The sequence below is a fragment of the Vulpes lagopus genome, chromosome 12 (genome assembly GCF_018345385.1).
Source record: "Vulpes lagopus strain Blue_001 chromosome 12, ASM1834538v1, whole genome shotgun sequence".
In the NCBI taxonomy this organism is placed as follows: domain Eukaryota; kingdom Metazoa; phylum Chordata; class Mammalia; order Carnivora; family Canidae; genus Vulpes; species Vulpes lagopus.
The window spans coordinates 24,609,290-24,625,141 of record NC_054835.1 but is presented as its reverse complement, the minus strand read 5'-3'; the positions used below and the strand labels follow the sequence as shown (position 1 = coordinate 24,625,141).

The 15,852-nt window shown below is 37.9% G+C and overlaps 1 protein-coding gene across 5 annotated transcripts in view; it reads left to right on the top strand.

Moving 5' to 3' along the window:
• The window catches only part of AATF (apoptosis antagonizing transcription factor), a 104,274-nt gene that overhangs the window by 65,253 nt on the left and 23,169 nt on the right, over positions 1 to 15,852 (top strand). For all 5 annotated transcript variants that reach the window (XR_005983208.1, XR_005983207.1, XR_005983206.1 and 2 more), the window contains exons 9-11: positions 3,399 to 3,466; positions 5,324 to 5,404; positions 14,512 to 14,583. Coding sequence is in view for 1 of the 5 variants with exons in the window: in XM_041726308.1 (XP_041582242.1) it covers positions 3,399 to 3,466; positions 5,324 to 5,404; positions 14,512 to 14,583 (221 nt within the window). In the remaining 4 variants the exon portion in view is untranslated. The remainder of the gene's footprint in view (positions 1 to 3,398; positions 3,467 to 5,323; positions 5,405 to 14,511; positions 14,584 to 15,852) is intronic.

The window sequence follows — 15,852 nt, the reverse complement described above, 5'->3', positions numbered from 1 at the left end:
AAAATTTATGAAAATCTGTTCTCATTAACTCCCCTTCTCTTTCTTCTCGTGAGTTAATACATTTGTTTTATTCCTCTCCTGTCTTTTGGAGGGGTTGAGAAGGGAGAAGAGATAAACTAATGTGTTCAGTCTGCCATTTTTAACTGATTCTGGCATGCATTTTTCTAGACAAAGTATTATAAATGCTGATTAGATGCTGCACAGTACCATCAGGGCTGTTCCTCATGTATGTTGTTATGTGTTAAATGGGTTTCTGTGGGCTGACCTGGAAACCTAATATCTATGATTTTCCCCTAGAACTAGAGAAAAACAGTCAAGCTTTTGTGAGCTGACCCTGGAATTAAAACAGACTAGAACAAAAATATTTCACATATGTCTCCTTTTTCCAAGTCACAAAGAAAATGACCGATACGGTGGTATTATTGTCGAAAAATAAAAAGCTTAAATACCTGTAATAAAAACCTATGTTCTAGTGGAAAAGTTTATTCATAAAGTTAAGCTATAAAAATTGAATTGAGCAGCAAAATTAATTCTTCAGCAATATCCCTAAAACTTAATTTTTCAGTAACTTTTTTGAAAGCAGTTTTCCTAATTAAATTAAAGCCCAGTGATTGGGTTAACTGTGGGAGAGAGAAGTAGCCATGGGAATAGTTTATTTGTATTTTCTTGCTACTTTCTCATTCCTGCCTTGCACACAATAGGATCTTCAGAAACACTGGACTGAAAAAAGTAGACTTGGCCAGATTGACCAGTAAAACCATCTTCCTTGTCACAGGTGACGAAGAGTAGCTGTGCAGGGCCCTTGAGTAGTGAATATGCAGCTCAGAATATGGGACGTAGAGTGCTTGAAAGTAAATGATGCACCAGCTTGGTGAATTGTGGGGGCGACTGCAAATGTACCAAACCCATTGTAGTTGTGCGGCTCCAATCTCCAGCCTTCAGGAAGGGCATATGGGACTTTCTTGCAGAGGATCACCCTGTTGTGCTGGGGCAGCCTTCTGTGAGCACTTGCTCCCACTGGCCACGACAGCCCCAGTCTCAGAATCAGAGATGATTAGGGAAACTAGGATCCCTTGTTACAGTCTCTTCTGTGGCTTGAACCAAGGTAAGGGCAATGAGATACAGCCACTCCATTATTTCCCGGCCCTTTTTAGTATTTTCTTTCTCTTCGTTTTCTTCTTTTCTTTCTTCTGTTCTTCTTATCAACCTCTCCCCCTTCTACCCCTGTCCCCCAGCCATGCTTCTGACAGAATATTGACTAGAAACCAGAAGCCCATTTTTGCTCAGCCTTCAGGGCAGCTGTTTACAGAGTAGCAGCGCTACACAGGTTTACTGTGTCGTATGTCTGTGTAACACTGGATTTGGATCTTGTATTTAGCTGCCAGAAGTGACTGTGATGAAGTAGGAGAGATAAACTGATAGATTGGCTGCCAGAAAGATGTTGGGAATCAATCAGATAAACAGGGTAGAGAAATAGCTTGCTGTTTTCTAGTGATAATAAACCAGTGGCCTCTGGTCCCCGCATTTTTAAACGTAATTGCTGTAGTAATAATGTCCAAAATAAGCAAATGAAAAAACATCACAGGAGGGTTTTTAATTGCGATTGAGATATCCTTTTTCCCTTTTGCAATAAAGATTCATCTTATATGGAAATGAACATTTCTATAAATTTGTTTTACTTCTTCCAGTGCCTACTTACATAAACAAATGAAAATTAGAGAGTGGACTACTTTCGTAGGAATTTATTCCTCCTTCTCTGTCCTCCCCCAGACTTCAGCTGTTTGACTTGGTGAAATATCTGTATTGCTACCATGCCTCACCTACAAAATCATTACCTTTTTTGGTGAGGAAACAAGTTTCAAAGTCAAACCCATATTGACAGATGATTAGCAGGATTATTTTTAGTGTCTTCCCTTAAGATTTCTCTTAGAAGACTTTTGGGACTTTAATCTCTGTTATTATCGCCCTGTACATAGCACTTGCATAGGGGAGATGATATCTAGTATTATTATTGTAATTTAAAACTCTCCTCCTTTAATGCTTAACATTTCTTTATTTTTAAGCAGCCTCCATGTCCAACTTGGGGCACAAACTCATGACCTTGAGATCAAGAATCACAAGCTCTAGCGACTGCGCCAGTCAGGCACCCCTAATGTTTAACTTTTAAACATTACTCCTTTTCACCTAATGACTTTAAGATCCAATGCATATTCTTTAATCTGTGTGAAAGGTATAGATTTACACTCTAGTTGTGTGCAATGGGCTGCTCAGAAGTAAGAGGAGAGTAGGAGAATAATTTTAGAGTTCTCATGGAGTTCATTGTATGGGATAATCAGCTGTTCTCGCTGTTGTATTTTCAGTCACACATACAACTTCCATTGGGTTCCCTTTTTCTTTTTTTTAAGATTTTATTTATGGGTTGCCTGGGTGGCTCAGCAGTTTAGCACCTGCCTTCAGCTCAGGGCATGATCCTGGAGTCCCAGGATTGAGTCCCACATCGAGCTCCTTGCATGGAGCCTGCTTCTCCTTCTACCTATGTCTTTGCATCTCTCTCTCTCTCCCTCTCTCCCTCTCTCTCTTTCTGTCTCTCATGAATAAATAAATAAAATCTTTAAAAAAATAAATAAAGATTTTATTTATTCATGAGAGATACAGAGAGAGAGAGAGGCAAAGACATAGGCAGAGGGAGAAGCAGGCTCCCTGCGGGGACCCCCATGTGGGACTTGATCCCAGGATCATGCCCTGAGCTGAAGGCAGACTCTCAACTGCTGAGCCACCCAGGTGCCCCTTAGGTTACCTTTTGGAATTGTTGTGGCTGTGAATGTATTGGTGTCATATGTGGTTAAATCTCTTCATAGTAAGCGTGGTGGAGTACCAGCCATGGAAAGCAAGAGAATGAAGTTCACACTTTTAATTATATGTAATAAAGGCTTTTGCCTGAGGAAGACCTTCCTGAATATTAGAGGTTACAGGTCAGAAGTTAACCATGTACCATTATCCTGTTGGTGAGAAGCTGATGCATTTTCCTTTTGGCCATACGGCCTTTCCCACCTGACCTTTTAAAGATTCTCCATTGGTATCGATGAGGTGGACAAAACTAATCATAAAAACAATGAAGGGAATGTTGCACACTCATTGATCCATTTGAAATGAACTGCAGTACAATAAGTCCTCTAAATGGACTTCTGTTCACAGCTATTACTATAGCCACCTTTTTAAAGATATATAAATATGAAAGGGTTAATGGGAATTCAGTCATATTCTTGCCACTGGGTTGTCCCTTATTGATTGTAGTTTTAGAGCTGTCACTATGCCATTCAGAATTCCTGCCGTGCCCTTGAAAGTCACGTGGTGCTGGGAGATGATAAATAAATCAGTTGCTTTCCTTTTTCCCCTAGCTTCTTCGAGAACTCATAGAACGGAAGACCAGCTCCTTGGATCCCAATGATCAGGTGGCCATGGGAAGGTAATTCAGATATGGCTTTCTAGTCATGCAAAGCAACCTACATAATAGTTTCTCCCTTTGGGTCCCCTTAATTCTGCCTCAAAGGCAGTGACTGGCCCTGTAATTATAAAAGTTAAGCAACATTAAAAAAAAAAAAAAAAGTTAAGCCAGACAATAAGAAGTTAAAGTTAGGAAAGATAGGGTGATGGAAATCCTGTTTTACCCTACCTTGCCTTAAGGGCAGTTGAATAGGAAATTATAAAACAGCTATGTATTTGTTTTAGGGTTTGTTTTTCAAAGTCCTTCTTATGCTCTTTGCTCTCTGATTTGGGCAGTGATTGTATCTGTATCAGTCTCTGACCAGTGGATAAAAAGCAACCGCCCAAATGTGTGCTCTCAGCTGTCAGAATGTGGCATTGTGCACAACAGGTTCCTTGCTCATAGTTGAATCTGCTTTGTTTGAGTCTGCCCTAATTTAGACCTCCACCCCTTCAGTAAAAGCCTCGGCACAATTAGAAATGGAACGTGGCAGCATTACCCAGATGTCAGGGTAGAATGTAAAGTAGTGAAGGAAGGCTCTTGTGTGTATGCTTCATCCTGTGGTTGGAAAATAAAAAGGGCATTTAGAGTGCTACCTAATGAATAGTGTACATTTAAATAGCCATGAGCCATAATTTGCAAAAGCATGAAAGGAAACAAAAGCTGCAAGTGCCAGAATGGGATTCTGAGCAGAGCGACATTTTGAGAAAGCAATGAAAAATTTGTGTTGATGAAATAATTTTATTTGAGTAAAACATTATTTGGGTTTTAGGATAGCATATTGTTATTTTGTGTATCTCTGGAATGCTATAGAGAGCTGTTCACTATAAATTTAATGTGATACAGCAAATTGCATTTAAGTGATGATTATATTGTACATTTATCTGACTTTACAATAAAATAGATTATGGTAATTAAGATTATATTAAGATTACAGTAATTGGATTTCCCTAGATTATTTTTTTCTGATGTTGAGTTTTCGTTGTATAAATCAGGTAAGATGACTAGCTGCTGCTGTTTCTCCTTTTTTTCACATTTGTTCATTTGAGGAATTTAGGAAGATTTTTCTTAGCCAGTATCCTTTATTTGAAAATTAATTTCTTTTAATCTAAAATGACTGCAGAACATGTGAATCTTGTTTGGATCCTGATTCAGACAAACGAATTGTAAAAGTGAGATGATCTAGGAAATTTGAAGACTGACTCAATATTTGATAGTAAAGAATTACTGGTAACTTATTTGTAGCATGACATCATATTGAGACTATACTGGGGGGAAAGAACCCTTACCTTTCAGCAGCACATTCTTAAATGCTACAGATGAAATAAAAATTAAATAAACAAAATGGCTGCAAAACTTGTGTCAGTAGTGGATAATTATAAAACATTAGCAAAAATTGGAAAGTGCTAGAAAAAGCACTTGTGTATTAACAAAGGGAAAATTGAAGAATTCCTGTATGCAGACCAAACAACAGTGCAATATTAGTAATAGAACATCTTGCACAGCTAAAACATTGAAAGCAAACGCAAGCAGCTCTACTCAGTTTGCTGGCTTTTCCTGCAGACTGCTAGATTTAGTACCTGTCACAGCAACTCTAGATACTAAGGAGTATTGTTAACCAAATTTGCTGTGGAATTTCCCAGCTGCCATTTGTTTTTTTATCATTGCACAAATCCTCTTCAATTGATTAGCTGCTCTGGCCCCAGACTATCTTGAGGAACTTGATGTGGGTTGATGATTTCTTTCTGCAGGGTTGTTAGTAAGAAAAATTCCAATTTGTCAATAGGTGTAACTATTTCTATTAGTGATGATGTATAACATTGCTTGTGAATTTCCCAGGCAGTGGCTTGCAATCCAGAAGTTACGAAGCAAAATCCACAAGAAAGTAGATAGGAAAGCCAGCAAAGGAAGGAAACTTCGGTGAGTTACTTTTTAGAAAGATTTTAACATGTTACAGCTCTTACATTTTGGCTGTTATGTCAGTTCTTTATTTCTTCTGATGATTCTGTTTTTAAGGATCAGAAAAATAGCTAAAACAATATTTGTGGCTTTTTTGGCACTCAGTTTTTCTTACTCTAAAATGGAAATACTATAGTTTCAGTTATATTTTGTTCTGCTGTTGTAAGAGGATAGGTTAAGTATAACACCTGCATTTTCCCGAAAGAGAAATAAGAAAACAAGACAAGATAGTTGAAATTGTCTTAGTTTTTCGTTTTGTTTTGCTTTTAGAGCAAGGGAAAGTTGGGGTTGGGGGAGAGAGAGAGAGAATCCTAAGCAGACTCCAGGCCCAGCCTGGAGCCAGACACAGGGCTCTATCTCATGACCCTGAGACCACAACCTGAATTGAAATCAAGAGTTGGATGCCCAACCAACTGAGCCACCCCAGCACCCTAAAATTGTTTTAATTTTAAAAAGTGATTTCTACAGAACAATATAACAATTTTTCTTTGGATGCTTATTTAGAATAAGAATATATGGGTCCATTTTCATGATGCCATACATGTACATGCTGTGCTAAGAAGATATAAATGAAGGATTCCAGAAAATGTTAATGTGCTTAAATGAGATGAGAAATACAAGTTTTAAGCAAACCCAGTGTGGGGCTCAAACTTAACCTCAACATCAAGAGTCTCACATACCACCAACTGAGCCAGCCAGAAACCCAGAGAAATATAATTTTTATGAGAAAACAGACTTCTGATGTTTTCAGACTTCTGACTATAGGAAAACTCTCAATCCTGTATGTTTGTATGTATAGTATACAGATAGATAATAGTTTATTGTATGTCTTTTATGTAATATTTGCACAAAGTCTCCATGTCAAAGAAACTACTTATAATTGGAGGGCATATGGGGAAAAATCTTAAACTCATTGTGTTAGGACAATTTAGATGGATAGTTAATTCTATATCCTTATTAGAACCTGCCTGTCATTGAATTCCCTTTAAACAAATGTGGATCTGTCTCATATAACTTCAGAGAAGCAGATTTCACAACTACTTTAATTAATCTGTTTTTGTTTTTAACCTACTCACCAGAAAATATGTATTTCTCTAACTTTGTAGAAGAGCAAAGCAGCTTGTCACTATATTTTTATTCAAAGTCACTTTCTTAAATCTCAGGTTAAATTGTTATAATTTGTTTAACGTTTTTCATGTTAGAATTTCGAAGTCTTTACACTTCTCCAAGTTTGTTTTTAGTGGGATGGTTAAGCATAGACTTGAGAGCCAAACTTACTTTTTAATATGGAGATCAGATTTTTCCTCCACTGCTGTGCTTTTTAAAATTGAAAGCTTATACTAAAATAAATTGAAGCTTTATGAGACTATAAATGTTCTCCAGAGGGAGGAGCGTGGAATCCTGGGAGGCTTAGGTTCAAATTCTGGCTCTGGCTGGCTCTGTGATTTTGGTGGTTTTTTATTCTTTGGAACTCACTTCGCTCATTTACTAAGTAGCAATAATAATCCCTACTTTATAAATTTGGTTTGAGGATTAAAATGATGTGTAAATGTTCCAGTACATAGTAAGCATTTAAAAATGTTAATTTCTTTGGATTCTCTTGTGTTTGTCTGTTGGTATCACTGTTGCAAATATACTGTCTTCAAAGGAATTGAGAGAAGAGAAAATCCCTTTTCTACATAGTTGTTACAGATTTTATATTGGGGCAAGTAGTTATATGTGTGTGCGTGCCCCTTGAGGGTAAGAATTGTGCTCCTCTAATTCTTTAAGACAATTCCTACCTTATTTATTATCTACGTAATTCCTTGTAGACGTTAGTCAGCCAGAAGATGTTTTTGGATGGCTATGTCATTAAAATTACCAGGCTCACAGGTAAGGCAAAATGGCTCTAACCTTAAACATAACCCAGAGTAAGAAGTCTGGGTGAGTGTTAGAAAAGTGAGTACTTTGCAAACACGACAAATAACTTAGGAAAACAGCACAAGTTTGTTGTTTCCCAAATCAAAATATACTTATCACGGTTATTAAGTTGAAAGAAAACAAACCAGGATTTTGCTTTAATAGCAAGTGTTTTTCTTATATTAATTTACTAAGCTAACCTCCTTAAACTATTCATTAGAGGTATGGTCACTGCAAGTACATACATCTGGTTTTGTGGTACTTTCATAGTGATTTAGATTCATACATGCCCATAAATCCAGAAACATTTAAAATCTTATCCTGGCAACAGGTAAGTGAGAGACAGACATTCTGTTTAAATGGGGCTAAACATTAAAATGTAAGGCATGGTTAATTAAAATCCAAAAAGGAGGGGCCCTTCGGTGGCTTAGTCAGTTGAGCTTCCAACTCTTGATTTCCACTGGGGTCATGATCTTGTGGGTTGTGGGATTGGGCCTCTCTGGTCGGGCTCCCTGGTCAGAGGGAAGTATGCTTGGGATTCTCCCTTTCTGCCTTTCCTCCCTACTTGTTCTGTCTCTCTCTTAAATAAGTAAATAAATCTTTAAAAAAAAAAAAAAAAAGATTCCTTCTAAAGTTCTAGGAACCGTATTAGGTGCCAGGTAAGATCCATTCTGCCCTCGAGGAGTATGTCCTCAGGAGAGGATGACACTGGGGCACTTGGGTGGCTCTCATTTGGTTATGTCTGACTCTTGGTTTTGGCTCAGGTCATGATCACAGAGTCGTGAGATCTGACCCCCACGTTGGGCTCCACATTGTGCTCCATCTGAGCATGGTTCTTGCTTAAGATTCTCTCTCCCTTTCCCTCTGCAACCCCCTCCCCACTTGCCTGTGTGTACTCTCTTTATCTTAAAAAAAAAAAAGAGAGGGTAGCAAGCAATAAGCAGACAATAATGCTGTGTGGGAAGTGCTGTGACAGAGGTCTTCTTGGTGTATGGGTCACCTGATTGCCCTTGGGGGAATGCAAGCTGCCCAGGAAGACTTCATCTAAGACGCCATCCACACTGCACACTGAGCAGACTATGAGAGTCAGCCCAGTGAAAGGGCAGAGAGAACAAGGTTTGGAAAAACACAGGCTTGAGAGTGTACATGACCATTTTGGGAACCGTGATTTAATTTATTTTGGCAGAAACTTAAATGGAGTATGGGGAATGGCAGGAGATGAGGCTGTATGAGTAGATAAGTGCTGGATCATGGCTGTGCTAAGAATTTGGACTTTATTCTGTAGACTGTAGTGAGTGTTTGAAAAACAAAGGAAGACTGAGGAGCTATCATAGAGTGAAGGAGACTAAGGAGACATCGCAAGTAGGTACAATTTAGGGTCCCAGATTGGATCTGGAAAGGAAAAGGACACTAGGGTAAAAATGGATGAAATTTGAAGGCTCTTAATTTGGGTAGTGGTATTGTACCAGTGTTCATTTCCTCATTTTGTTAATTGCACTATATTTGTATAAATTGTTAACTCTAGAGGAAGCTGGGCAGGGGTATGCATGAACTCTCTACTATTTATGCAGTCATTCTACAAGTCTAAAATTACTACAAATTAGTTATTGAATTAAAAAGTTTGGGTCTGGGGCATCTGGGTGGCTTAGTCAGTTGAGCGTCTGACTCTTGGTTTTGGCTCAGGTCATGATTTCAGGGTTGTGAGAGTGAGCCCTACATTGCCTGTGTGCTGGACAGGGAGCCTGCCTGGGATTCTCTCTGTCTCCCTCTCCCTCCCTAAAAAGTTTGGGGCTTCACTCTGGGCTTAGAGCCTACTTTTAAAAAAGTTTTTTTAAAAAATAACCTGTTTTGTGGTTTTGTCATCCACATTCACTTGGCTTTCCTGTAACCATGAATGTGAGGGATGTGGTCAGAATCAGAGAGTGATCTTTATGAATAGCAACAGTGATAACATTTATAAAACTCTGTGTCAGGCACTACTAAGCAGTTTACATGCAGAGAGAACAACAAATGCAGACTCTGGAGCTAAACTGTCCAGGTTTGAAACTGGACTCTTCTACTTACCCACCTGGAGACCTTGGGCAAGTTAGTTTACATCTGTGCTTCACTTTCCTCATTGTGAAACGCATGTATTAATTCATATCTTGGAGGGTTGATACCAGATTAGATGAGCTAATGTCTGTAAAGTGCTTTGAGAAGAGAAGTAACTCACACAGCCCATCCGGAGCTGTGAAGTAGCAAATTAGGATTTGAGCTAATTGGTCTGATAGCAGAGCCCATGTTTCTAACCTGTGGCTTGTTTTGTTTCTCTGGGCAGGACTCACTGGCCCCTGTAGGCACTAGAATGACATATTGGAAACATTAGCATTCTGCTCCAAAGGATTACATAAGTGGCCAGGCTAGGTGAAAATATTATAAATAACTTCCTTAAATGAGACCTCAAAGAGAGCTGTTAGGTGTGCCAGCTGTCATCACTGATACTAAGTTCCACCCACAAGCAAGTTTTGCTCTTAGTGATAGAGCTGGAGAGAGAAGATTTTCAGAAATGTCATAGCAGAAATGAATATTACTTTCTGGAGACATTAGTTTAAATGATAGCAGGTTAAGGGCATCAGCCTGGTCAGACTGGGGATGGCAACTTGTAGATGGATGGTAGGAAATAATTTATTTTTTTAAAAAGGATATTTGGATTTGGGGAAATAATTATAACTGTTGATTATCAGTATTTTTTCTCAGCTTTATATTTAAGTCGATTTGATCATGATTTAATGAGAATTCATAGGGGCGCCTGGGTGGTGCCTTCGGCTCAGGTCATGATTTCAGGGTCCTGGGATCGAGCCCCATGTTGAGCTCTTTACTCAGCGGGGAGCCTGCTTTTCCCTCTCCCTCTGCCTGCCTCTCCCCCTGCTTATGTTCTCTCTCTCTGTGTGTCAAATAAATAAATTAAATTTTAAAAAATCATAATGTAAGTGAATTACACGCAGGCTTTTTTTTTTTAAGATTTTATTTATATATTTATTCATGAGAGACACACACAGAGAGAGGCAGAGACACAGGCAGAGGGAGAAGCAGGCTCAATGCAGGAAGCCCGACATGGGACTCAATCCCGAGACTCCGAGATCATGCCCCGAGCCAAAGGCAGACGCTCAACTGCTGAGCCACCCAGGTGTCCCAGGCCTTTTTTTTTTTTTTAAGATTTTATTTATTTATTCATGAGAGAGAGAGAGACACAGGCAGAGGGGGAAGCAGGCTCCATGCAGGGAGCCCGATGTGGGACTCGATTCCAGGATCACGCCCTGGGCTGAAGGTGGCGCCAAACCGCTGAGCCACCCGGGCTGCCCTACACTCAGGCTTTTAATAACAGGATGTCTTACTATGTTTGTCCGTTCTTCTGCCACAAAATTACATTTATCTCTTCTTAGTATGGTTGTTAAAAGGTGTTTTAATACTAAAACATGCATCCATCCTCAGCAGCAGTGTGATTAGATGAAGTCTGTTGCATTAAGTACATGTTACTAAATAGTTTTTAGTGTAATTACTTCTTACAGTCTGTCTTTTGTCATGCTGTTAATAGTTATAGAATATATTGCATCAAAAAAAAAAGAATATATTGCATCAGAGCAGCACTATCCAATAAAAACATGTATTACATATGTAATGTTAAATGTTCTAGTGGCCATATTTCAAAAGTAAAAGGAATCAGGTGGACTTAATTTTAAGAATATATTTCACTTAACCCAATATATCAAAAATATTATTACTCAGTATTTCAACAATTTATTATTTTAAAATTATTAATGGCATATTTTATATTCTTTTTTAATCTTGAGTCTTCAAAATCTGATGCATTTCTCATTTGGCACATATGGCATGCAGACCAGCCACGTTTCAAGGGCTTAAGCAACCGCATGTGGCCAGTCACTACAGGATTGGACAATACTTACCTGTGGAGTAGAGCTCATAATCTTTGTCCAGTGAGTGGATTAAACCTCTCTTTAGATATATCCAAGAATAGTATTCCTTTTTTTAGATGGACACCAAAGTTTGGTGAAATCTATAGGCATTAAAATGCATTTATTAATAGTACTTACGCTTTATGCTTAAAAGTTTATGTGAATATATGAGAAATATTTTGACTCAGGTTTTCAGTTTTCAATATGTGTTCCTTTTGATTCACTAGCAATTTCATGTTTCAGAATTTATCCTGAAGAAGTATGTGAACAAATATGCAATAGTTTATGTATAAGAATCTTTACTTTAGGGGATCCCTGGGTGGCTCAGCGGTTTAGCGCCTGCCTTTGGCCCAGGGCGTGATCCTGGAGTCCGGGGATCGAGTCCCGCGTCGGGCTCCTGGCATGGAGCCTGTTTCTCCCTCCTCCTGTGTCTCTGCCTCTCTCTCTCTCTCTCTCTCTCTCTCTGTCTATCATAAATAAATAAATCTTTAAAAAAAGAAAGAATTTTTAACACTTTGGTATGGTTTTGAAAGAGGGTCAGTCTATATAAATGCCCATCAATAGGAGATTAAATAAATTATAATATATTTACACAAGGGAATATTCTGCAACTATGAAAAGGAATAGAATATGACATGGTTTAGTGGGAAGAAACATGCAGAATATTAAGTATATTACAATTTCCCTTTTACATGAAAAATGTGTTAGGTTTATATTTGTCTTATATATGGAAAATGCCACATTTAACATTGTAGTTAACAGTGATTATTTCTGGGGGATAAGACTGCAGGATGCCTGTAAGTCTTCTATACATTTTTATATTTGAGTCATCTTTAAAAGAATTATATATTATTTTCCATAATTAGGAGATAGCAGACATAAAGAAAGTATGCAGAGATTTTGTTTTTGCATCTTATGAAACATGGAGAATCAGAAGCAATATAAATGTTCAAAAATGTATTAAAGTATTTCCACTCCTGGAATTGTATACCGCTATCCAGATACTGTTATGGGACAATGCTTACAATGCAAAGTGAGAAAAAGAGGATACAAAATTGTGTGAGTGTGTGTAAATAACAGGATCACTATAAAAAACAGACAACTAATCAAAATGTTAACAGCTCTCTGTAGGTGGAAGAACTATGCATATTGTGTGTGTGCTTCGTTGGTTTTTTTCCATATTTTCTATAATGAATTTATACTTTTTCTATTACTCTTGTAATGGGGAAAATCTCATCACTATTCTTGTAAAATTCATTTGTTAAAAAAGAATGAAATTTGGGAGGCTTAGTTAGCTGTGGGTGGTACTATAGAGAATCAAATTACTTGATAAGTGTAAAAATTTTTTAATACTGTAAAGCTAATATTATGTACATGAAAATATCATATTTTGGTTTGGGGATAGTATTTTGCACAGCAGAATTTTGTGGGTATTTTTAAAGATTTTACTTATTTTTTAAGTAATCTCTACATTCAGTGTGGGGTTCCAACTTATAACCCAGAGATCAAGAGTCACGTGATCTACCAACTAAGCCAACCAGGTGCCCTCCAAGTAGAGTTTTTATGGTTAGAATTTTATAATATGTATATTGTCATATAGCCTCGTCTATATAATGAGTAGAAAGGGCTACCTCATTTGAATCTCTTTGGTATAATATGGTCCAAATAGGTCATATAGTTGTTCAGCTTTTTTTTTTTTTTTTTTTTTTAAGATTTATTTATTTATTTATGAGAGACAGAGAGAGAGAGAGGCAGAGAAGCAGGCTTTCTGCAGGGAGCCCAATGTGGGACTTGATCCTGGGAGTCTGGGATCACACCCTGAGCCAAAGGCAGACACTCAATCACTGAGCCACCCAGGAGTCCCTGTTCAGCTTCTTTCATCAGATGATCTCAAAGCACTTCATACAAAAATGCCTTTTTTTTTGTTAGTGGAAAATGGAAATGATATAATTTAAATTTCTGTAACACCATGACTTGAAGATCTAAGTGTTGAACTTATTGTATATTCAGATGTACGCCTTCATTTAAAGATAGGGGAAATGAAATACTGCATCTAGTGAATAGAGATGATATGGAATTCAAAAAGCCTTTTCTGGGGCAGCCTGGGTGGCTTAGTGGTTTAGCACTGCCTTCAGCCCAGGGTGTGATCCTGGAGACCCGGGATCGAGTCCCACGTCAGGCTCCCTGCATGGAGCCTGCTTCTCCCTCTGCCTGTGTCTTTGCCTCTCTCTGTGTGTGTCTCTCATGAATAAATAAATAAAATCTTTAAAAGAAAAAACAAAAACTAAAAAGCCTTTTCTGACTTAGGGAACCAGTGCTAATGAGTGATGGTGGTATGAGGCATTGCATTTGGGTGTTGTCACACAACTATACTTACTACTAGTAACGATACTAAAAAATGATTAAGATGTTGGAATACTACTCAGCCATCAAAAAAGTGAAATCTTGCTATTTGCAATGATGTGAATGGAACTTGAGGGTATTATGCGAAGTGAAATAGGTCAATTAGAGAACATCTTTTTCTGTCATATAATTACCATTATATGACCTCACTTGTGGAATTTAAGAAACAAAACAAAGAGGGAAAAATAAAGTAAGATGAAATCACAGAAGGAGACAAACCATAAGAAATTGTTAATCATAGGAAACAAACTGAGGGTCGCTGGAGGTGAGGGGGGTAGGGAGACAGGGTAACTGGAAGACAGGCATTAAGGAGGGCAGGTGATGTAATGAGCACTGGGTATTATGTAAGACTGATGAATCAGTGACCTCTACTTCTGAAACCAATAATACATTATATGTTAATTAATTGAATTTAAATTTTAAAAAATACAAAAAAAAAAAAAGAAAAATGCTTAGATGTAATTAGAGGAGGAAAATGGGATACTCAAAGTCCTTCTCTTCTGTCTGGAATAGTGTTTAAGGGTTAATATATTGCTCAGGGCCACAAGTGTGTTGACTCTTTTTTGGGACTATGATGTAAGTGGATGTGTTGAACTGTCATGTACAATGTGCTGTTATCACACATCTCTCCTGTAACATTAAGGAAAAACAGGGAAATAACGGTTATGATCAGTGTGTGCCTATGAATTATTCTCTTTTCTACTCCAGAGCCAAATGAACCTGTAATCAGTTCTGGAGTATGTTAGCTCGTGTTTCCTTTTCTAGGTTAATAGTTACTAATGTTGCTGCCTGTTTATTTCCTGCTTTATTTAGGTTTCATGTCCTTAGCAAGCTACTGAGCTTCATGGCACCTATTGACCATACTACAATGAATGATGATGCCAGGTGAGTAATAGATTAATTATGTGTCTCAAATGGCTCCATGACAGCCTGATATTGACCTGTTCTACAGCCTGTCGCCCTCTCCATTTCTTCTTATCAGTTAACCATTTGTCATTCTCATCATAGTAAGGGTCTTTGTCACATCTCTTCACCCCATAATTACTGTAGAACCAAAAAAAATTTCCGTAAATATCAATGTTGCCTCTGGTAGTGTATTTTTTGTCTTTGTTGTTTTGCTTTTAACGTTTGCTATCTGCCTAGGACATCAAGGCTTTTCTCTAGGACAAAAACGTGGGTCAGGACACTTGCTTTATGTGGTTGGGGCTTTTGTGCATATGCTTGCCTTTTTAAAAGGAGACTGCTCTAGAGATGGGCATTATGTTGTGTTTGGTAAGGCTGCTGTTGAACCTTTATATATATATATATTTTACAAAAGAAGTACATGCTCATTTTATAAACTAAAACAAAATAGAGGGCAGCCCCGGTGGCACAGTGGTTTGGCACCGCCTGCAGCCCAGGGTGTGATCCTGGAGACCTGGGATCCAGTCCCATGTCGGGCTCCCTGCATGGAGCCTGCTTCTCCCTCTGCCTGTGTCTCTGCCTCTCTCTCTCTCTCTCTCTCTCTCTCTCTCTCTCTCTGAATAAATAAATAAAATCTTTTTAAAGAATAAATAAAATAAAATAAAACAAAATAGAAATATATGCAAAAAATGTATCCTCATAATATTACAATTAATAGATAACCATTTGTAAAAGACTGATTCTTTCTGTATTTATTAGTTGTCATTCTATTACAATGTAATATTTTTATATTACTTATTTAGCCATATCCCTTCTCTTTCATTTATTTGCCATTCATTTATTCATCTATATCAGGGTGAACTCATGCTTTCCTATTTTATTCAATAAGTTATTATCTATTACTGTCATTATTTTTTTTTTTTTGAAATGGTTCCATGTTAATGGAAGCTGGTTTGTGTCCTTTTGAAATGTCCCCATTCCTTGAGCATGTTCTTATTTTGTGGCACAGCAAGGTGTTCTAGGTTTGTCTTATACTTTCCCTGTTCTAGCCCTGGAATCAGTCTTTTTCCAGGGAGCCCTGATTTTTTTGGGGGGATTGTGGTATTTAGAAACCAAGATCTGTGTGCTAAGGGTGTTCATTGTCACCGGGTTTCACTGTTCCCAGGCTATCTCAGTGTAGGGAGCTAGGAAATGTGTGTGTAAATATATACGCACATGCAGGAGAGAGCCACTTGTAGCATCTCTGAATAT